The sequence below is a fragment of the Drosophila erecta genome, unplaced genomic scaffold (genome assembly GCF_003286155.1).
Source record: "Drosophila erecta strain 14021-0224.00,06,07 unplaced genomic scaffold, DereRS2 tig00000021-arrow-pilon, whole genome shotgun sequence".
In the NCBI taxonomy this organism is placed as follows: Eukaryota; Metazoa; Arthropoda; class Insecta; order Diptera; family Drosophilidae; genus Drosophila; species Drosophila erecta.
Genome location: NW_020825198.1, coordinates 16,599,390 through 16,620,517, shown reverse-complemented (window position 1 = coordinate 16,620,517; position 21,128 = coordinate 16,599,390). Strand labels below are relative to the sequence as shown.

The 21,128-nt window shown below is 41.2% G+C and overlaps 2 protein-coding genes across 10 annotated transcripts; one reads left to right on the top strand and one right to left on the bottom strand.

The window, feature by feature from the left end:
• Positions 1 to 42: 42 nt before the first annotated feature.
• On the bottom strand, positions 43 to 4,688 carry LOC6546443 (enhancer of mRNA-decapping protein 3). The gene is made up of 5 exons (XM_001972893.3): positions 3,726 to 4,688; positions 2,410 to 3,324; positions 2,191 to 2,351; positions 2,044 to 2,128; positions 43 to 1,989 (listed from the first exon to the last, which is right to left on the bottom strand). The coding sequence occupies exons 1-5, from the start codon at positions 4,250 to 4,252 to the stop codon at positions 1,668 to 1,670; spliced, it is 2,010 nt and encodes a 669-aa protein (XP_001972929.1). The 5' UTR covers positions 4,253 to 4,688; the 3' UTR covers positions 43 to 1,667.
• A 144-nt stretch (positions 4,689 to 4,832) lies between these two features.
• Positions 4,833 to 21,072, top strand: LOC6546442 (E3 ubiquitin-protein ligase Nedd-4). Of its 9 annotated transcripts, none has more exons than XM_015157609.2 (20): positions 4,833 to 5,195; positions 5,593 to 5,820; positions 13,061 to 13,143; positions 13,214 to 13,295; positions 13,832 to 13,870; positions 13,941 to 14,101; positions 15,054 to 15,201; positions 15,263 to 15,387; positions 15,719 to 15,821; positions 16,612 to 16,820; positions 16,987 to 17,248; positions 17,327 to 17,395; positions 17,924 to 18,031; positions 18,184 to 18,421; positions 18,480 to 18,604; positions 18,674 to 18,815; positions 18,872 to 19,028; positions 19,087 to 19,380; positions 19,453 to 19,851; positions 19,917 to 21,072. In XM_015157609.2, exons 2-20 carry the CDS (start codon positions 5,632 to 5,634, stop codon positions 20,017 to 20,019), a joined length of 3,036 nt encoding a protein of 1,011 aa, XP_015013095.1. In that variant the 5' UTR covers positions 4,833 to 5,195; positions 5,593 to 5,631; the 3' UTR covers positions 20,020 to 21,072. The 9 variants fall into 9 exon arrangements, with proteins under 9 accessions (XP_015013095.1, XP_015013084.1, XP_001972928.1 ...); XM_015157598.2 differs by having other exon boundaries at positions 13,941 to 14,110; positions 17,026 to 17,248; XM_001972892.3 differs by having other exon boundaries at positions 13,941 to 14,110.
• The last annotated feature ends 56 nt before the right edge of the window (positions 21,073 to 21,128 follow it).

Below are 21,128 nucleotides of genomic sequence, written 5' to 3'. Positions count from 1 at the left end.
TTTATTTCTTTTTAAACCGCCAAATAAAACACATTTGTAAAGTTTGTTTTCTTCCATGAGAAGGCTTCTCGGTGTTGTTTTGTATTTTTTAATATTGCTGTTACGTTGGAAAGGACTTTTTTTTTGTATTCGTTTTTTTTTTCTGCCTGATTTCTTGTTCCAAAAAAGAATTTCCGTACAATTTTGTCTTTTAAGTGTAAATTTAAAATTAGGTTTTCGCTCTTTGTTTAACAATTTCAATGGCCCAAAAATAGATGTTTTTACAATTTTAAAGCGTTACCAAAATCTGGTTGTTGTTTCTCCTTGTGTTGGTGCTAATTCGTTTGGCTGTGAAATCTGTTGTTTCTGTGGTATTGGAAAAACCTTCTCATCCGCTCTCACCACCAACATCCCTTTAAGGTCTGGTCATCACTTCTACTCCTAACGCAAAACAGTCACTGCGGATCCGCCTGGCGGCTGATTGATCCGCATTCAAATCTCTTTTACAATATAATCTGATGGGTTTGGAAATTGAATTTGCAGATGATCATCAACATGATTGGAGTTTACAATTACAATTATAGTTATTATTTATACAACAAGTAGTTTCAATTTGGGTTGTTTGTTTTGAGTTTTTGGTTGCCTTGCTGAGTCGCAACCTTCTAAAATTTTGCACTATTAGATTGGATTTAAACTTATATAAAATTCATCGTTCTACGGTTTATAGTATAAGTATTGTGTTGCGGTTTCTTTTTAGTATTCGATGGGTAAAAAATTATGCTCTCGACTTTGTTTAGTTTTGCTTAAAGACACATCTTAATTACTTCTATACATAATATAAAGTGTTTCTCATTTTATAAGTTTTGTTTTGTTTGTTATGGTCTGTTGAATGTTTAAACACTGTATGCTTACGAATCTAACTTAACTATCTGATTTGATTTATAATTGGATTTGTATTCCATATTACATCGTACAATAGTTGTTGCTTTTGCTGTTGATTTTATGCTTAAAATTAGACATTGAATTTGGCATTTATCGCGCATACTTGATAATAATTAACATGATCTTATCTTTCCCCATAGAATTGTATAGTTATTTACAAACAATTTATCGCCTGATTTGTTGTTTACGTTTATGAAGACCACTTGCAGGAAGGACAATGAATGTAAATTATATTAAAGCCTTAGGGAATTTTGGATTGAATGTTTGAAAAATTCCTTAAAGCGTGCGCCTAAACTAAAGCTTTATAAACTTGTAAATGCTGGACTAGCTTTCAAAACAGAGGGCTGTACAGGAAGTGTCGTTGCTAAAAATGAAAATAAAAAAATCTATAGAGTACAATTGAGAACTAATCATAGTTTGGCTCTTGGCCGGGGCAGTTTTGAATTAATTTAGAAAATATAGGTATAATAACTAGGCGTATCTAAAGGGATGATGCGTGAAGTAACCTAAAAACTATATGTGTACGCGCCGTAGAACAAAATGTTTAACTTGAGTAATATATGAGAGAAGACTACTAAGAGCTAGATTCACAGGAAACTGGACTTGATGATCATCACAAGTGTGCGGGTGTGTCATTGTTATTGTTTTTGTTGTATGTGCTAACTCTTGTTTTAATGGATTGCAGTTGTTGCTGATGCTGCAGTTTGATTGCTGTTGTAAATGTTGGTGTTTGTGTTGTCGTTGTTTCAGTCCTTTGAGTGAATCGGTATCACATATTTATGTCCATACGGACTTTTGTACTTAATGCCACAATCACGATAGAATTTATCCGGTATACCTAGATTACATAAATACAATTTGCCACAATTGTTCGTTGATGTTGCTGCTGCTGATTTGTTAGCCGCTGCTGCTGCCGAAGTGCTAGCAATGGGCGTTGGTGTGGCGGCAGCAGAAGATGATGATGTTGCTGTTGATATGCCATTTAATGGTAGTATGGGTAGTATGGAGTACTTGATAGCCACCTCATTAATGCCGCACGGCGGCGGGTCTACTGCAAGCACCGACGCGCTAAAAATTGGGAAAATCGTAAGTTGCTTTCTAGGTTAAAGGGGGCTCACTAACCGATTTACACTGAGCCATTTCCTGATCGCATCGGATAAATTAGCGGTGTTAGTTGATAATATCACAAGATCTGGCGTGGGTAAGGCTAAAAAATGTAAATAGTTAAGTTTTCGAACAATTACATTTTATGGATAATTTGTAACTCACCGTCTACTGCGTGGACTATGACATTGTCGGTGGCCTTAAACAAGGAAATCTCAGCGCTGCTGCTGTTCTGCTCCAGCAGTTTGGCCTGCTCCACATACAGAAGAACAGTAAGCCCATGCGAAGCCAGCTGGCGACCTGTGGCTGCTCCAATGTTAATTGTTCTAAAAGGAATTATGTTAGTCCACGCCTTGAAGTTATAAATACGTTTGATTAACTTACCTCATACTTTTGACGCCATCGCAGATGATGACAATCTTCGGCCACTGATGGTTGTTGGCTGGCGTCAATCGCCTGGCACCACCCAGCAGTGTAATGGCCAGATCACTGGCCCCGCGAGCCAAAATGTCGATCTGCCTCTGCAGGGAGAGACCCGCCTTATCGGCACTAATCTCGATTTTATTACGAACGTAAGCCGGAATCGTCGGTATGATAAGACCGTCGTCCGTCACGAAGTCCTGGCTGCCGTCAAACATGCTTTCGATCTGGCGCAATTGCAGTGGTTTGCTGACCAGGATGTTCTCGTCGTGCCGGTACTTCTGTTCTGGCTTATGATGATGACTGTTAACTATGTGCCGCACCACATCTGGTTTTTGGGTCGTCGACTCGATGTCGTCCCAAATTGCCTGCTTGTCGAAAAGCGCCAGATTGCCCTCAAAATCGAAATCTTCATGAATCAGTGGATCGTCCGCCTCGCTGCCAAAAGTCATCTGCACCTGTTGCTGCCGCATGCTGCTCTCCCTTCGCACCCTGTTCCGCTTGTTCTTTCCGTTGCCGTTGCCATTCCCATTTCCATTGGTATAAGAACCATTTCCGTTGCCAATTCCATTGTTATTGGCGTTGCCATTTCTTTTTCCATTTGAATTCCCATAGCTGGAGGCTGCCGTCTGCTTGTAAAAGCCGTCTCCGTTGCTGACTATATCTATTGGTTTGCTGCTGGCCAACGACAAACCAGCCGCCTCGCCGCTGTCTCCGCTGCTGCTGCAGTAACTTTCCCGGGGGTTGCTCACGTAAGCGCCCAGTTTTACCTCGACCTTCGGCGGTATCATGTTGCCAAAAAAGGCGGCCACGCTGCTTGGAGTCGTTGACATCTGCGGCTGCTGCTGGGCACTGGACGCACGGGATGTTTGCGGTGTTCTGGATGGCGAAACAAATATAAAAGTTAAATGGAACGCTTTCAAATAGTACGCTCAGTTGGAACAACACCAATCTAAAAACGACTGTTGCCTTTTATTCTAAGCAATATTTAAAGCTATAACTAAGCTATATTTAAACATAAAGAATGCTTAAAAATGAACTGGATGCTGGAACCGTATTAGTTCCTTTTAAAGTTTTCTAATGGAGCAAAACATTGTAGGATTAAAGATAATCGTGATGATTGAGGATACTTCTACTAAATTACGAAAAACAGCAAAAAAAAAAAAAAAAAAAAAAAAAAAAAAAGAAACTAATTTCCTTCAAATTATATTTAATCTGTATATTATTGGCAATACATCCAACTATTCCTATTCTTTCAATCCTTTAAGGGGTAATATTACCTTCGGGTGCCATTTGAGCCGTTGGTCTCGATTAGCTTCAGCTGATGCATCTTATCGCTTAGCGCCGAGTTAAAGTTGCCACGTGAGCCCGAAGAACTCGATGCTCCGCGTCCATTGTCGTTGGCCCGTGACCGCGGCGTCGATGGCAGATCCTGTTCTCGTTCCTGCTCCTGGAACTGCTGTTTCTGTTGCTGCTGCTGTTGAAGCTGGAGCTGCTGCTGCTTGCCCAGGATGTTTGAGAAGTGGGGCAGCTTGACGGGCGTGGGCTTGTTTATCACTGGTGGAGGTGCCGTGTGCCCATCCAGATCTTGTTTTACGGGCTCGATGAGATCGATGCTGCGGATGTCCGTGCACTTGAGGACCACCTCGGCGTTCTGCTTGCGCAGCGGCACGCCATTGCGGAAAGCCCGTACAATGGTGATCTCCTCGGCAGAGATCTGCTTGATCAGGCCCTGGAAGACGCCCAGGACCTCGTCGCAGGCTATAGACACCGCACAGCCGATCCAGTCTTGATCCGTCGGACCCATGTAACCAGTTTTCTGTACTTCCGCTGCGAATGCGACAACGCGTTGGATCGGCTTGTTCTCCCCTGACCAATATTCGTTCGAAATGTTTGTTGGCCCGCGTTGAGCTGCTTGTTGTTGTTTTCTTCTCTAATACGCAATTTCGCACTAACTACGCACCACGCACCTCTCTTCCTCTTCTTCCTGCTGCTGCACAACCGTTGATTCGAGTGTTTTGATGGCTAAATGTTAGATGTTTTGGGGTTTTTTGGCTCTGTGGTCAAGGGTTTTGGTATTCTGTCTTTTTAAATCGATAAATGCACCAACAATTGCAACACTTTGAGGCTAAAACTTATTGGATTCCTCGTTTCATTGGGATTTTCACTGCTTGCGTGTGGCCGTTCGTCGGTGTTCGGATAATACCCAACAATACCCAAACTCGCTGCGTGGCAAATTAGTTTATTTACGATATAAATAATCAAGAAAAACCTAAAAGGTTCGTAGTTTTAAAAAATCTTTATTCATTGTGATAAGCATTTCACTCGATATAAGCCTGCAAGATATTTTATGAATTTAACAAGTGTTTCCCTCAACTGTAAAGGCTGCTAGGTGTTATGGTATGTTCTCAGTGAGCATACACGGTCACTCTGGCAGTTTTGTTCTGGATTTTGTCGCCGTTTTGTGTATTTTTCCTGTCCGGTGCTTAAATTTTATTTTATACTCCGCGTGCGACATATATACAGGCTGCTGTAGCCGACCGATATCGACGATTGAGGCATGTGCGCCGCTGAAGCGGTCAAAGTGATAATCGCTTGTAAAGTGAGCAGTGTATAATTTGCCGTGTGATAGAAGTACGTGATGATTTTCCGCAAATAGTGGATAAAGGCGAGCCCACACGCATACCAGCGCAAAATATATACATAAATCGGGCGAAAATATAGTGCACCGTGCTTGTGCGTGTGTAAACGTAAGTGGAAAACTTGGACGAAACTTTATGCTAACCAAAATAGGGTCTACAAAGACATGGCTTCGCGCTTGGCTAATTATCAAGAAAATGTTTGGCTTTTGTGCTCTATCACCCACACCTCACTCACACAACATACACACACATAAGCACATGCATGCACGGGGGCAGGGCGGCAGACAGAGATGGCATCTAGCACAAGTACCGTTGTACACTTTGTTTGCCGTCTTTGTTGTCTGTTCGTTTTGTCTGTTTCTTTTCTTTGCTTCTCCACTCCCTTTCTCCTCTTGTCACATTGTGGCAGCCTCCTCTTGTTCTTCTTCGTGTCATTTATCGCTTAATTTGCACTTCCGCTTTGCACTTACTCACCTCCTCTCCTTCCCTCTATTTTTCATTGCAGCAGCTTCTATAACAAAAACCAAACAACAACAACACAACAATGTCGGCACGTTCCAGCGGCTTGGTGGCCGCGGCGGCCATTCCCGCCCCCTCATCTTCTTCCTCGGCGGCCGGCGGCGATGTGCCACGCCCACCGCCTCGCCGGCGGGCGGCCTCTGTTGCGGGACAACAGCAAACGCGGCAGGAATTTGGAAACGGACACACTCCCCGCAGATCGTTGGCAGCAGTGGTAAGTTTATATAAGAGAAAGTGACTTCGAGAAAAGATAGCTCTACATAAAGTTTGCCAGTTTATTTCTCAACCCATCGAAATTTTAGAAAAGTGCATGTGGCTCCACTTAAATTAGGCATTTTCGCTAAAGCTGGCTGAATTAACACAATATGGGTTACACAACCGCATTTTTATCAAAATAAGTTATCATAACACCAAATAGTGACCCTGCACTTAGTATATGTTCATCAATTTTGAATAGATAGTGAGGGCTTACTCTGACATCTTATACGATACTCTTATCAATTGTTTTGGTTTCGTTGCAAAGTGACTAATCAATAAATGTATCTCTCTTTAAAGGGCATACTTAAATAGCATACCATACTAAGCCAAACTATTCCTATTCGTGCTACCCACAATGTATCCGCCATTTTTTGGTGGGTGGTGCCTGGGGTTTTTTTCGTGCTTATCAAACTCCGCTGTATTTAGTGTTTCTTTTTACGACATTTTCACTATTAATCTAATCTGCAGCTTGCCAAACAGCTGAGTCGTGTAGATGAACTGTAGATTTCACTCCACTCATGGGTAATAAAATGGGGTATACAATTCTACAATTCCTTCAGATAGCTGTACTTATTGTTATCCAATGACTAGTTTAGACGGTGTAATGAAGGCCATTGCATTATATCAGCCATCAAGTAAGATGTTGTATGAGGAGTGACTTGCATTCGACTTCGCCTTTTATAATAACAAGGGTTACTTTCAATTGGAAGAAGCGATAATACTGAATATTATAGTTTATCGTTTAGTTATTGTTTATGTTGCCAATTACTATAATATTATAAAAAATTTAAATATTTTGCGGATTTTTTAAAAGTTAAACGCATCTTTAGGCTTTCCGAAAGTATTTGGAAACCGCCAGAAAATAAACTGGCATCATTCTTGTTTACTTAGTGTCTGGAATGGGCTATTCCATTGTTTTGCTCACTTGTATAAACAAATAATTCGCTCGCCATCTCAGACCGAACGGAAACTAAACTAATTTATTTATCTTAATTCGCCAAAAGATGCTAGCCACTTGAGCAGTCATTAGCATCTTCGAAGCTAATTTAATTTATCAACACAATTCTTGGCCGGCGCCTCTTGAATGTTGTGTGCGTACTCTTTATGGTTTTCTGACTGCACAGGGAAAAAAGTATTCTGTTAACTTATGATACCTATCTATTTGAATTTTTGTATGGTTGCGACAGAATATTATATATAGCTTTAATTTTTAAAATTTTGAAAGACCTCATTTGGTTTGTGGTTCTTCACTTTCTTTTTTTAGTATCTCTTTTTTTCTTTTTTTGTTGTTGAATTCCCCGTTTGCTTTCACTAAATGAGCGATAATTTGACGGCACTCCAATTCAGTTTGTCTAGCTCATTGAAGCGTTGTCAGAAATGTTCGGAATTCCTGGGCAAAAAAGGGGAGGTGCATGAATGAATGGCTTATCTTCATTAGAGCGTTTGTGCCGGCAAAAGTAGTATGCCCCCGCTAATTAAGCTCTGTTACTTGGGTTATTTAATCCAATTTGCACGTCAGCCGGCAAGTGGTGACGTCGGCCAATCGACGCACTTGTCAGGCCATTCGACGTCACGATTTCCTCATGGGATTGCAATAATGTGCCGCTTATCAGTCAACAGTTGGTCAAGTTCGCTCGTTTTTATTTAAATCCATTGCGTCAGTAGCCCGTGGGGCAATCTATTGTCCATTATAGGTGATTATGCGCTATTTAGCTGAAAACCATTAATGGAAATGATGAATTCCCAACCCAAAATACGGACTTCACACAGATACGCACTTACACATAGATTACTTCTACTCACAGCGACTCACGGCGCAGCCGATCAGCTGTTTTTGTTTTGTTTTGCTTTAGGACACTTGTTCGATGGCAGCTGTCCAAAGTGTGAGTGAGTAAACGCGAGAGGGAATGGAAGAGATAAAGAGTACAAGGGCTTAGCTGTCACTTTGAAAAGCTTTCAGCCAACAGCTAGAAGCTGGTATTTCAGTGTTGAAAAATGTATTCAGTTCTCTTTTGGTATTTTTTTTATAAAATAAAAACTTTACTTTTTATGGCTAATTTGAATACATTGTGTGATTATTAAAATCAAGTCATCGCTCTATTTTAGTCATCGATATTTTAAAAATATAATTTGTGCCGGTGGAGCCGACCATCAGGTGAATAATTTCCTCCGATCCTTTGGTCACACTAGACCGGATGAAAGCTCTGCAGTGGGCAGCCTTTTAGGCCCCCGCGCTGGCCACACTTTTCGTGGGAGCTGCCTTCACTTTAGCTTAGAACGCGAAAGCGCCAAGTTCCGTGTTTTGCGCTGCGGCTGCCGACCAGTGTTGCTGTTGCTGTTCCGCTCGCACACACACTCGCTGCGGGAGCGAGCGAGAGACGCAGACATTTACTCAGAACATGTTTTCGCAATAGTGTTAGTGAGCCGTTTGTTATTGTTGTTATTGTTTCCATCGCTTAGGGCCGTTAATAAAAGATAAATAAGTGAATAATTGAATTATAAATATTGTACAGTGTACCACCACACACGCACAAATCGGTGGATTATATAGATAAATTTATTGCACAGTACCCCTGAAATGTGTTAATTATATAAAAAAATCAGCACATAAGCGTACGTATCGTAAAGCAACAGTTCACGCTCGGCACAATCGAGAAATCTTAAATCAAATCAAATGCAGAAAATGTTCCCCATTTCTCTCGTCTATTAGTCATACAGAGCAAAAAAATTGGAATGCGAGCCTAATGCTGCCCTGCCCCCTTTGGCCCTAACCAACATTGCGTATACGCAATAAACATAATAAAAACAAAACGGCAATTGTTGTGGAACCTGTTCCCTTTTTGTCGCCGTATGCAGCTTGCAGCTAAGCAAAAAGCAAAATCAAAAAGCTCGTCGAGATACCAAAATAAATCTTGTGTGCGCCAAAACCGTGAAAACCAAGTAAAAAGAACGCAAAAAAAAAGGCTGCAAGAATATGAAATTCCTTTTTGACCAACTCGTTTTGAGCAGTTGAAACCGCCAAACGCGGCCAATATTTTTATGCTCTGTGTGTTTGTTTATAATATAACTCTCGCAATTTATTGTTCAATTTAGTTTGAGAGGCGTGCACGAAAATTAACACAAACGCGAAACGTAAACAGCGGAAGAAAAATCGGCAGTGAATAAAGTCCAAAACGGAGGCAAAATCCAAATCGAAATCCCCATCAAACAAAATAAAGTAAAAATGGCCGAGTCAACAACAACATCGCCATCGGTGACGAGCGAAGATGGCCAAATCCATGGCTACAATAACAGTGATGTAAGTAACTGCCGAGAGTAGCGCCTCTCTTCTCTCTCGTCACTACGTGAAAATGGTACATATGCAAATGTTCGAGCCTCAGTGTGAGTGTGCTCATTTTCTTCGACCGCTAATCGAGCCGCCTTTGATGTGCCTCACGTTCAGCCCGTTCCTCAGCCCGCCGCCCAGTAATCCTCTCCGCATTCTCCGCAAAATCTCCAGAGATTTTCCGGACCAAGGCTCCCCGGTTAATGAGATTCTCTAATAAATATTTTTAATTTTTAAATTTATTTTAATGATCAGGAATCGAAGTCCGAAATGAATAGCATGCTTGCACAGAAATATTTGAGATACATTTTCGATGACCCTGAAATGCGCTATAAATTAACTACTGACCCTTATATGTAGATTGATCTTTCAAGGAATAATTTATCTTTCCGATAACACAACCTTTAGTTTGTACTTACAGACGTCATATGTATATGTATATATATTGCCGTCACATTAGAAAAATTTATTTATAGTCATCAATTTATTTGACACATACATTGCTATGCCTTATAAAGTGAATACATTTTCTATATTATTGTGGCTAGTTCTTTCTGGTTATTGCTTCCAAAAATAGTTTTTTTCAAAACTTATCTTGCAAAATATCATCTAACCCAGATGCACGGCAGAATGTCGATTTGTGTAATGAATTTGCATTGACCTCTGGAAATAGTGACAAGTGATGGGTGGCAACCAATCAATTAGGTTAATGGCAGCGACTACGCTTAAGGCCACATTCTGTTTTGGCCTGAAGAAATTTCACTTTGCCCTATGTGCGCATTAAAACGTAACAATTGATATTCGAGCTTGTTTAATTTCGCTGTTGACTGGTATTTTTATTATCTCTCATCAGCCTTGCGCTTAAGCCGTATGTTTGAACAGCAGAGGAATCGCTAAGAGCCACAGAATTGGGCTTCTGTCGAGCGCCTTCACTTTCGGCCACCAAAACGCTTCCTCTCTTCTTCGGTTTTGCTTATCAGCGCACAGCTGAATGATTATTCACATATATATTTTTATAATTCATTATTCATTCGGTGGGGACGGAAATAAAAATGGATGCAGACTATGGCGAATGTGAAATAGTTTGAGCAGGGCGGAAAAGTGGCGATTGGACGGACTGATGGCAAGGAAACGGAGAAAGGTTGGTTGTATGTCACATGGTCGACCGAATGGTGAAGTCAACGGCTTGCCAACTCCGATAATGAGCGTTTGGCTATGTGCCCATTGATAACCGATTTCGGCCACGATTTCAGCTTTCCAATAGCCAAGAACATTGCAACCGTATCAGTGCGATTCGTGATTAAAAAGTGTACACAAAGCACATTCAAAACCAATAAGTAGGCGGGTTTGGCTAAAGTGAACTATGGTTTTTAAAGAGGAAATGTTTTGGGGAATTGCCTATAAACAAATGACCCACTGCTCCACAGATTTACATAAAATATATTATTTCATAACCATTTAGGGGCCAAACGCAATAAGTTTTTTATTAGAATTATTTTCTCAAAGAGTAATTAAAAAACTGACTTGATTAGTACTAAGGATTTATATAGTTCCCATTTAAAGTTTCCTTTAAATTATTTAATAATTCAATTTGTAAACCTGAAGAATGGTTTGATTAAGAGTGGTTCCACTGTATGGCAGACAATTAAAGGAAGATAAAATGGCAGTGCAGTGAAATGCGGATCATTACGTCGGACTTCCCTTTTAATTAACGCTTTTCCTGTCATGCCCGCCTCTTTGGCAAAACCAACTGTCAATCCAGCGCCAAACAGGCTTAAACCGCAAGAACCGTTTTAAGCTAATTTCCCTCGGTCCCAGATTTAATGGCTAAAAATCAATTTAATGCCAGCAACGACGTGGCTCTGTCAGAGTCTTTGAGTCGAGAAGGGGAACTGTAACAGCTGCACGGGCAGTGAAGGCGTGCGAAAGGATCCTGTTAGGACCTTGGGGGATTACTCGACTCCAGGGTCACCAGCTTAGGCTGATTGATTGGACCTTTTGCCCAAGCAATAATCGAGTCTGGACAACGAGGCATCTGGCGTTTAATAATGCGCATTAGCTTATTTCGCTCATCAATATACTGTGTGTACTTAATGGCATTACCCCATTATAGTTATAATCATAGTTCGTGGCGAGAAGAACACTTATATATTTTTTCAAACAATTTTGATAAAATTCTTTAGGAAAAACTGCAGTACTAGAAACATTCATCATCAAAATATTTATTGTAATTTATTAACTTTCAATGATTGCTTTGAGTTGCAATCATGATCTTCAATATTACACCGGGCCATATTTATTATATTCAACGAATATTCTTACAAGTTTGGAGTACTTTAAAGTAACTTGCGATTTTACTCAAAGCTTTTTCTCTCTGTATATTTAACTATTGCACAAGTGGGAAAAGCCGCGGCTATTTTAAAGAGCTAGCCCCATGCGGTGAAAATCAATAGTACAAGTTCATGGAAAATGCGGAACTGGCAGCGCATAAATAAAAATACAACCCGTCACAGAAAAAAACAGAAAAAAAACAGAACCAGAACGGAATAGTTCCCCAGAGAGTGTACGAAATGGCACATGTAATATAGGGTCTAGAAACTAACACATTCAGGGTCATCAGGCGGCCAACAAGCCGCAACATGCGAGCCTCTGATATCTGATACACGGGGGTTCGGATATAGATATGGCGCCGTCTGGTCAGCCCCGAAGAGCGGGGGCAGCGGGGCACTCGGGTTTGCTCCTCACTTTATAAACAATGTGGGCAAATTGAATATTTAATAGGAAAGCCTTTTAATGGATACAAGTGCTAGCTCTCAGCCGAGATGAGTGGATAAAATGGGTTATGTTTGACTTGGAAGAATGGACCAAGTTTGCTGCTCCCCGATCCAGAATAGTGGGTGGTTACGGGATAGAGGTATTGCTATTTCGTGTCATGCTTTTTAAGAATAATACACATACGACTTAATAAAAAGTTATTTTTTCATTTAAAAACCTTTTGTATATTTTTTACTCAAAATCGTTTTCCAAAATTTATTAATAAAAACCAGTTTCGCAAACTTGAGACTATTTTCGCCGTCTAATACACAGTTCTGCCGTTAAAATCAACTACAATTATAGTAAAAATTTATTTACAAAGCTTTAATAATCCTACAATTTAATTTATGACATGAAAAGCCACTAAGTTATGAGGTCTGCCATCAAACTCTCGCTCAATTAACCCAATTTTGTGCTCTCGAGCCGCTCTAATATCGCCACAAAGTACATTCAGATGGGAAATGTATTTTGAGGGATGCCTAAAATTGTGTTTCGCATTTCAACGAGAAATGCCAACTGCAAACTGGGCCGCAACCGCAATTCTAGACCCGAGAGCCCCCGAGGCCCGTAGTGAATCACAACACGCAATTTAGCTCAAGTTTGGGCCGCATTCTCTGCACTAGACAATTGCTTGATGACTCTCTTGAACTTCTACGCCCCTTTCTGGGCGGTGCTCGTGTCAAGGTCGTGGGAATTATCTGGCCGCGAATGAAAAAGCAATTATGAGCGCGAATGTATAATGCATATCCTTCAGGGAACATTTATGACGAACTTCAGCGCGGTCGCAATGTCGACCATAAAAAGCATGAAATTTTACCCAGGCCAGCATACGCGGCGTATGCGTAATCGCGGACATCAAGCATACGCTGCGTGGGTCACTGCTGCGGCTTATTTATTCTCCATGTGACGCAGCCAGCTCCTCTGGGCCATTCAATTCCTGTCCGCTGTTTTTGCCCAGCGATGCGTGCACAAGTGTCTCATTTGTGCGGCTACTTTGGTTTACTAATTTGTATTTTTACTAATTTTCCGCTTTTCTCTTATTTTTCCCCCTTTTCAGAACGACACTGGGGACTCGTGTCACCTGCGAATCGTTGTGCTCAGCGGCCAGTCGCTGGCCAAAAAGGATATATTCGGCGCCAGGTGAGTGATTCAGCTGCTAATTAAGCCAATTATATTGGGATAACTGAATATTGAATGCATTCATCCACAGCGACCCGTATGTCAGAATCGATTTGAACACAATCAACGGTGATATTAATATTGACTCTGTTTTGACGAAGACCAAAAAGAAGGTAAACATAAAACCCCTTAAAGCATTAACATAAAACCGTCTTATGTTGGGGACAAGGGCAATCGGAGAAGTTTGTCTTATCGATTATGTTAGGCACTACTTGCCACATTACCTTTAATTTTAAAGGTGCAGTGGAAGGCTTTTTGGCCCTGATTGTTCGTTTATAAATGTAAATCACACAGTGGTTATCGGTGTCGTGTTGACTTTATGACTAATGCTTAGATATCTACTTTGGGCATGAAACACAAGTGTTTATAGATTACACATAGATTACAAGTTTTCAGGAGCAGAACACCTTTTGATATAATGCATTTATTCTTTTATTTCGAAGTGAGTTCCAGTTTAATTGTTTTAGATAATATAAAAATGTATTGTGAACATCATGATCACTCTTAAGCTGTTTAAATTGTTATTAAGTATAGTTATAATTTATTCTTTTGTGTTATCCAAAAGCTCTGGATATTTGTGCAATATCCCTTTATAGCATAATCCTCTGTTGATAACTAATGTTAATTCATTTGATCTGTTTCTCCACAGACATTGAATCCAATCTGGAATGAAGAGTTCATATTTAGAGTAAGTTAGCAAGCATGCATCATAAGTAATTGTGTCACCTACTAACTCACCATTGTTACTTTTTCACCAGGTTAAACCGTCTGAGCATAAGCTTGTGTTTCAAGTATTTGACGAGAATCGCCTGACACGCGACGACTTCCTGGGCATGGTGGAGCTGACCCTGGTGAATCTGCCTACTGAGCAGGAGGGTCGCACCATCGGTGACCAAAGCTACACTCTGCGCCCGCGCAGGTCAGTAGGGTAGGTTTATATCATTTGCAGTTTGATTTTGTTTCTTTAATTTCAGTTGATTTACACACTACTACATAGCCATAAAATCTAGTTATGTATAAAAAACAACTAAGGCAGAATTGTTAATAGATTGGTGAAGAAGGCTAAGATCTCGTCTAAGTTCCCAGCCCGTAGAGAATCTGTTGTAGTGCTATAGAGTTTACGTGTTTTGCTTTCCGGCCTTACGTTGTTTGTTGTTTATCACCATGCCCCTTCCGCCCAAGTGCAGTCTTTAATTGCAATTATAATTTGCAAATGTATTTGTCGTAATCGTAGTAGAGCACTCCACGTACCCTTGAATAGAATAGAATCGCTTTTCAATCGAACATTAACTGCTATTCACAACTTTAAGACCGCATTAATCAAAACACTGCTTATTTCTGGAGGTTCAATGTATCTGCCTTGTCGCAGTGTCAGCACATCTCATATATAATAACTACCTATTGTGTACATCCATAGTTAACTTACAATATCTCAATCTTTTATAACTAAAAGTATTTTATATACAATGCTCTTCCCATTTCTACTATATTTTACCCTGTCCGTCGTCTAACTATTTAAAAAAGTGAGTCACTCACTGTCAAGAATGTATTTGATTAAAAATTTCGCTGATTAAGAGCTTCGACAAATACCTTTCTTATCGAGTGTGTTGTCTTCCTTATTGGCATTTAGTAAAGTGAAAGCGGCTTTAAAGTTGTGAAACGCGACGTAATCCATAGTAACCCATATGTATCTGCATTTGTGTATTCGCTGTTGAGTTTATTTTTAGTTGACGCTTAGTATAAAACTTATTGTTTTTAACTCGTGCGCGTCTGTGTTTCTCCCGTGTGGGCCTGGTATTGGTGGCGGTGTCTGTGCACCTGTTTGGTTGGCTCATTAAAATTTATCTTCTCCCCTGCCCTTCGCCCAGCAGCGCCAAATCCCGCATCAAGGGCACCCTGCGCATTTACCACGCCTTTATCCGGGAGACGCGGGAGCAGAGCGAGCCATCTAGCAGCAATAGCGATGGCGAGTGGGAGCACGTGGAGGCCACTAATGCCGGTGAGACGTCCGCCCAGCCGGTAAGTGTCCTTATTCCCTTTGAAATGCAAATAATAATCGTGTGGCATTCCCGCTCCGCAGCACCCCTTTCCTTCTGGTGGCCACGATGCCCTACCCGCTGGATGGGAGGAGCGCCAGGATGCCAACGGGCGCACGTACTATGTGAATCACACGGCTAGGACGACGCAATGGGAGAGGCCTACTGTGTAAGTTGGGCGTGCAGATATGGGTTGAATTCAGAAAGACTGTTCCCTAAATTTCACTAAAGTGAACGTACTTGAGTAAGCCTTTTTATGAATTCTGTAAACAACATCAATTTGATATTTGTTCGCCTAACATTTATCTTTAGCCCTAAAAGATTAATGTCAAGTTGCTTTAAATATAAAGAAGAATAAGATAAACAGGCAAAAGGTTATTCAGAAAATGTAGGAACAGCTTTTTACAATGTAAATAATGATTTATTTATAACCCTGAAAAAGAAGATTACTTTAAATCCACCGTTTGGTTAACATATCTCATATTATAATCCTTACTTAGTTTAAACAGCAACAGTAGCCAATCCACTGACGACCAGTTGGCCTCGGATTTCCAGAGACGTTTCCACATCAGCGTGGACGATACGGAGTCTGGACGGTTGGCGGTAAGTGGACAAGCTTGGATCTATAAACCCTAGGGGCACTTTTAAGTTTAAGTTGGTTAAGCACAGGAAAATTTGTAAGTTCTGATATATCTGTAAAAACAAAGACGTATAACTATGTATTATGGTATTTTGCATGTGTGATGAGCAATTGATTTGATTGATTTTTGTGCATGATCTCTTAAACTTCCCCATCGAACACAAACCCATTACACAATGCACACTCAAAACGCACTCGAACCGACTAACACAATAATAAAACCACAAACCTCAGAGGCCGAGGAACGCTGCTCACATGGAGATTTTGGCCAGCGAGGAGAGCAGCGAAGATGAGGATGTGGCTGAGAACGGGGAGGAGATGGTGGATCTTCAGAATAATCAGGCCAATTGTCTGCACTGCGGCGAGCTGCACGGCAATGCAGAGGCAGATGAGTACGTTGACGAGGCGGAGGATAATGCAGAGCTGCAGCCTCCAACACCTGACCCAGATCAGCCGTCAGCCACATCCCGAAGCGCGCAAACTTGTGATATACTCGATAGGAACTTGTACTTGAAACGCATATTCGTAATGATAAAGTTTTTTACTGGTGACTAAGAGTATCGCTAGATTCCAGACCAGATGTTAGTAGTATGGCATCAAGTTTGGGTTCTAGTTTATAACTTCCAATCGTGAGATGCCCACTGCCGTTGATCGTTGTGGCTTTACCTTCACCGGTTTGATTGATACCCCATTTAGAATTGTAGATGTGTAGCGTCTAGTGCCCATCATTAACAATCCCCTGTATATACGTAGGACTCCATCAGTTACAATAGTATAGAGGACAATAACAATGCTGCTGGCTTAGCAAATACTCCAACAACAGCAGCAACCTCTCTCCAACCGGCAACGATCTCACCATCCAACACCCCAACAAACAACAATGGAATTCCCGCACACATTGCCATGCAAAATGCGCCATTCGTCAAGACAGATCAGACAGATCCAACAGTGGACCATACCAGGTTAATATCATCCGCTATGCGTTAGCAGCACCCATCCAAAAGATCCCTCAGCCTTTTGTCGGTATTTTGTCCGTACCCAAACAATCCTCCCAACCCCCAAGGCTCCTTCACTTCGCAGCCAGCTTCCTAATCGCCATACGTTGTGCTCTATCTTTCATGAACTCAGTTTTGTTTACAATTCCCTGCGACATCCTGTCGCCCATAGGCAGCCCGAAATCTCAGCGACCAGTTTGCAGAACGACCTGCGGCCGGTGCGCGAGTCTCCCGGAGTGCCGGATTGGGCCATAACCAACCTGTTGACGCGGCGGGCCGCGTGCAACATGGCCGGCGGTGCGGAACTGCAGCAACAACGGCGGCGACAGCAGATGCAAATGCATATCCAGCAGCATCAGCAGCGGCAACAGCAACAGCAGCAGAATAGAATATTGGTTAGCAAGTCTTAAGCACACACTCATCTCACTATTAAATATGGAACAAACCACCCAAATCACTCATTTCACTTGTAGCTTGATGTGGATCATCGTCAGCAGGAGCCGCAACATCGGGTTCAGAGACACCAGCAACATCAGCCATCGGTCAGCACATTCCCATCCGCACTCGTATCTTTGCACTTGTAGTCTCAAAACTTGGTTGTCTTCTCTCTTTCGGTCATTTTTGTTGGATAATTCAAACTATTTGGCGTCTCAAAATCTGTCAGTGTTAGATAAATACGCATATTTGTTTGTTTTAGGGCATGGGGGATTTCAGCGGGAGGAGCGGTAAGCAACAAAAAGACCAATCCGGTTGCTCCCCAACATACGTGTGTCTATGTTGCATGTAAACCCAAGTATATCATGGTACTTACCCTCATAATGCTTTCAACTGCAGCTTTTGAGTAATCCTAGTTTCAGCTAAGTTATTCGATTAGTTGTAATATTTTGTATGTTTGCATTTGTGGCTTAACTTGTGTTTTTATAGAATTTTCAATTTGAGAATTTGTTGTTAATTTCATCAACACTTCTTTTCTGTTTCTTCCAAAACCAACAAACAAAAATACGTTACGCAATGCAATGCATCTATATGTATACATTTATCAATAAAATAATCGATCCACCAATGACTAGAATGAAGACACCGATCACACAGATAGCCACAATCCCTCTGACATCTCAGCTCCGTCCACACGACGCAATTCCGAGGAAGACAACGCAGCTGTGCCTCCCATGGAACAAGTAAAGTCGATTCCCCTCTTTATTCCTATCCTTTATGCACACGAAAAAACGCAAATTGATCTCCAGATAATTTATCTGCATGTGCCAAGGATATTCCAAAGGTAGAGCTGGAGGTGAAGTGGCTAATGTTCAATGGCGATCTTGTATTGCAGAATGCTGGAGGTGAAGAGGAACCCCTGCCACCGCGCTGGTCGATGCAGGTGGCCCCCAACGGAAGGACGTTCTTCATTGACCATGCGTCCAGGCGGACCACTTGGATAGATCCGCGCAACGGACGGGCCAGCCCTATGCCAAATCAGACTCGTCGCGTCGAGGACGACCTGGGTCCCTTGCCGGAGGGCTGGGAGGAGCGGGTACACACCGATGGACGTGTATTCTATATAGATCATAGTGAGCCATTCACATTTGATTACTTTCTACAAATGAATTAACTAAACTCTGGTTGCAGACACGCGAACCACCCAGTGGGAGGATCCTCGCTTGTCCAATCCAAATATTGCCGGCCAGGCTGTGCCGTATTCTCGAGATTACAAGCAGAAATACGAGTATTTCAAGAGTCACATTAGAAAGCCTGTTAGTACATAAAGAATAATAGTCTGGTGATTAAATTAAATTATTAATTGTTTTAATATTTTTTTCCAGACAAATGTACCAAATAAATTTGAGATACGTATTCGTCGCACGTCGATACTGGAGGATTCATACAGAATTATTAGTTCGGTGACGAAGACCGATTTACTAAAGACTAAATTATGGGTAGAATTTGAAGGGGAAACTGGCTTAGGTAAGTAAACACTATTAATGTTGAATCCCAATAAAAGTCATGTTTTTTGAATGCAGATTATGGAGGCCTTGCAAGGGAATGGTTTTATCTATTATCAAAAGAAATGTTTAATCCGTACTACGGACTCTTCGAGTACTCGGCCATGGACAACTACACGCTCCAGATAAACAATGGCAGCGGCTTGTGCAACGAGGAGCACTTAAGTTACTTTAAGTAAGATATTTCATTTTGAAAGTAAATCTTTTTGGTAACAGTTTTATAAACATCACAGATTTATTGGCCGTATTGCGGGCATGGCTGTCTATCACGGAAAGCTGCTAGATGCCTTCTTCATTCGTCCATTCTATAAGATGATGCTGCAGAAGCCCATTGACCTAAAGGACATGGAGTCCGTGGACACGGAGTACTACAACTCGCTGATGTGGATTAAGGAGAACGATCCCCGCATTCTGGAACTGACTTTCTGCCTGGATGAAGACGTTTTTGGGCAGAAGAGTCAGCACGAACTAAAGCCCGGCGGCGCCAACATAGACGTGACTAACGAAAACAAGGATGAATACATAAAGTAAGTGCCATCAATATTAAGCTTAAATATTAGCTTTAATGGCTGAAACACTTGCAATTTCTTCCCTTACAGATTGGTTATCGAGTGGCGCTTTGTGGCACGTGTCAAGGAGCAGATGTCGTCGTTCCTGGATGGCTTTGGATCGATTATTCCGCTGAATCTTATTAAGATTTTCGACGAGCACGAACTGGAGCTGCTTATGTGTGGCATACAGAACATCGATGTGAAGGATTGGCGCGAGAATACTTTGTACAAAGGCGACTACCACATGAATCATATAATTATCCAGTGGTTCTGGAGGGCCGTACTTTCCTTCTCCAACGAGATGCGTTCTCGTCTGCTGCAATTTGTAACGGGCACTTCACGCGTGCCCATGAACGGTTTCAAGGAGCTGTATGGCTCAAATGGCCCCCAGATGTTTACCATCGAGAAGTGGGGCACTCCTAATAACTTTCCAAGGGCACATACCTGGTGAGCTCCGAGTCCAACCCCCTTTTAACAACTTTTTGCTAACGATTATTCTTCAATATCGACAGTTTCAATCGCCTGGACCTGCCACCCTATGAGGGCTACCTGCAACTGAAGGACAAACTGATTAAGGCCATCGAGGGCAGCCAAGGATTCGCTGGAGTTGATTAATAACACCGGCAACGGGAGTGCAAGCGAATGGCTTTGGCTGGAGGTGCAGCAACAATTTTTGCAGCGCCAGGAGGAAGAGCAGCTACAACGATTCCACACATCACAAGAACCACAAGATCAACACCAACAACGACTTGAACAGCAGCAGCAGCGAAATCAGCGGCACAACCGCAACCTCATTGCATTCACTTGGAATAACACCGCCAGCAGATCGTGTACTTATTTGTTCGTTTGCTTTTGTATTATAATCATTTTTGCTAGCTTAGTGTTATTTCGTATGTATTTTAACTAGGCGCCAAAACTCACACACAACACACACACCTTATACATGCAGAGAAGAAAGGATCCAAATAAAGCTGCGCATGGTGAACAAAACACGAACCTAACAAACGAGTCCAAATTATATATAAATATATTTATTACATTGCCGACAATTGTAAAAAGTTCAGAACGTTTTACAAACTGAGAGAGAAGAATCCAAACTAACTATTAAAACTATAGAGTCAAAAGTATATCTTGTATGTATATGCAGAGAAAACTTTTTATAATTGTTATTTTTATGCGCTATTCCTCTATACGTGCCCACAGCAAAAAAAAAACTAAAGGCGAAAAAATTAAATTAAAAAAGTTAATATTTGTAATCTTATAGATGCATATTTTTAAACAAATTAAATTTTCTATTCTGTATAACTGTATGTGTATTCGTAATAATGATAATGTTAGTCCGTAAAAATCGCGCTTTACTATTAAATAAAAAGACAACATAATATATTTAAAAAGTCTAAAAACTGAAACCTTAAAAAATCCAATCAATGTATATTGTATAAATGTTATTATATACAGACACATTCCAAATGTTTTTGCAAAAGAGTAACTCTGCAAAAGGAGGCCTATATGATAATATGATTATTGACCGATCGGAAGTCTATCAAAATTACATTTTAAAGTCCAAGTATGGTATAGAAAGCAGGGACTGGAACTTCTGCTATGAAGCCAGGAGCCCATCAAAGAAAATGAATACCAATAAACAAGGTTAATGTTAAGTAATTCAGATCTACAATTGTTTTTAAATTTGTCTGGTTTATGCTTGCTTAAAAATCTTAGTGTTT

Bases quoted from the DNA above. Each gene is read 5' to 3' on its own strand.
- LOC6546443 (XM_001972893.3), bottom strand. From the start codon at position 4,252: ATGGGTCCGACGGATCAAGACTGGATCGGCTGTGCGGTGTCTATAGCC. The intron at 2,352-2,409 runs GTAAGTTAATCA...AATTCCTTTTAG, and splicing joins GATGGCGTCAAAAGTATGAG to AACAATTAACATTGGAGCAG. The intron at 1,990-2,043 runs GTTAGTGAGCCC...CCCAATTTTTAG, and splicing joins AAATGGCTCAGTGTAAATCG to CGCGTCGGTGCTTGCAGTAG.
- LOC6546442 (XM_001972892.3), top strand. From the start codon at position 5,632: ATGTCGGCACGTTCCAGCGGCTTGGTGGCCGCGGCGGCCATTCCCGCC. The intron at 15,388-15,718 runs GTAAGTTGGGCG...ATCCTTACTTAG, and splicing joins CAATGGGAGAGGCCTACTGT to TTTAAACAGCAACAGTAGCC. The intron at 18,422-18,479 runs GTGAGCCATTCA...CTCTGGTTGCAG, and splicing joins TGTATTCTATATAGATCATA to ACACGCGAACCACCCAGTGG.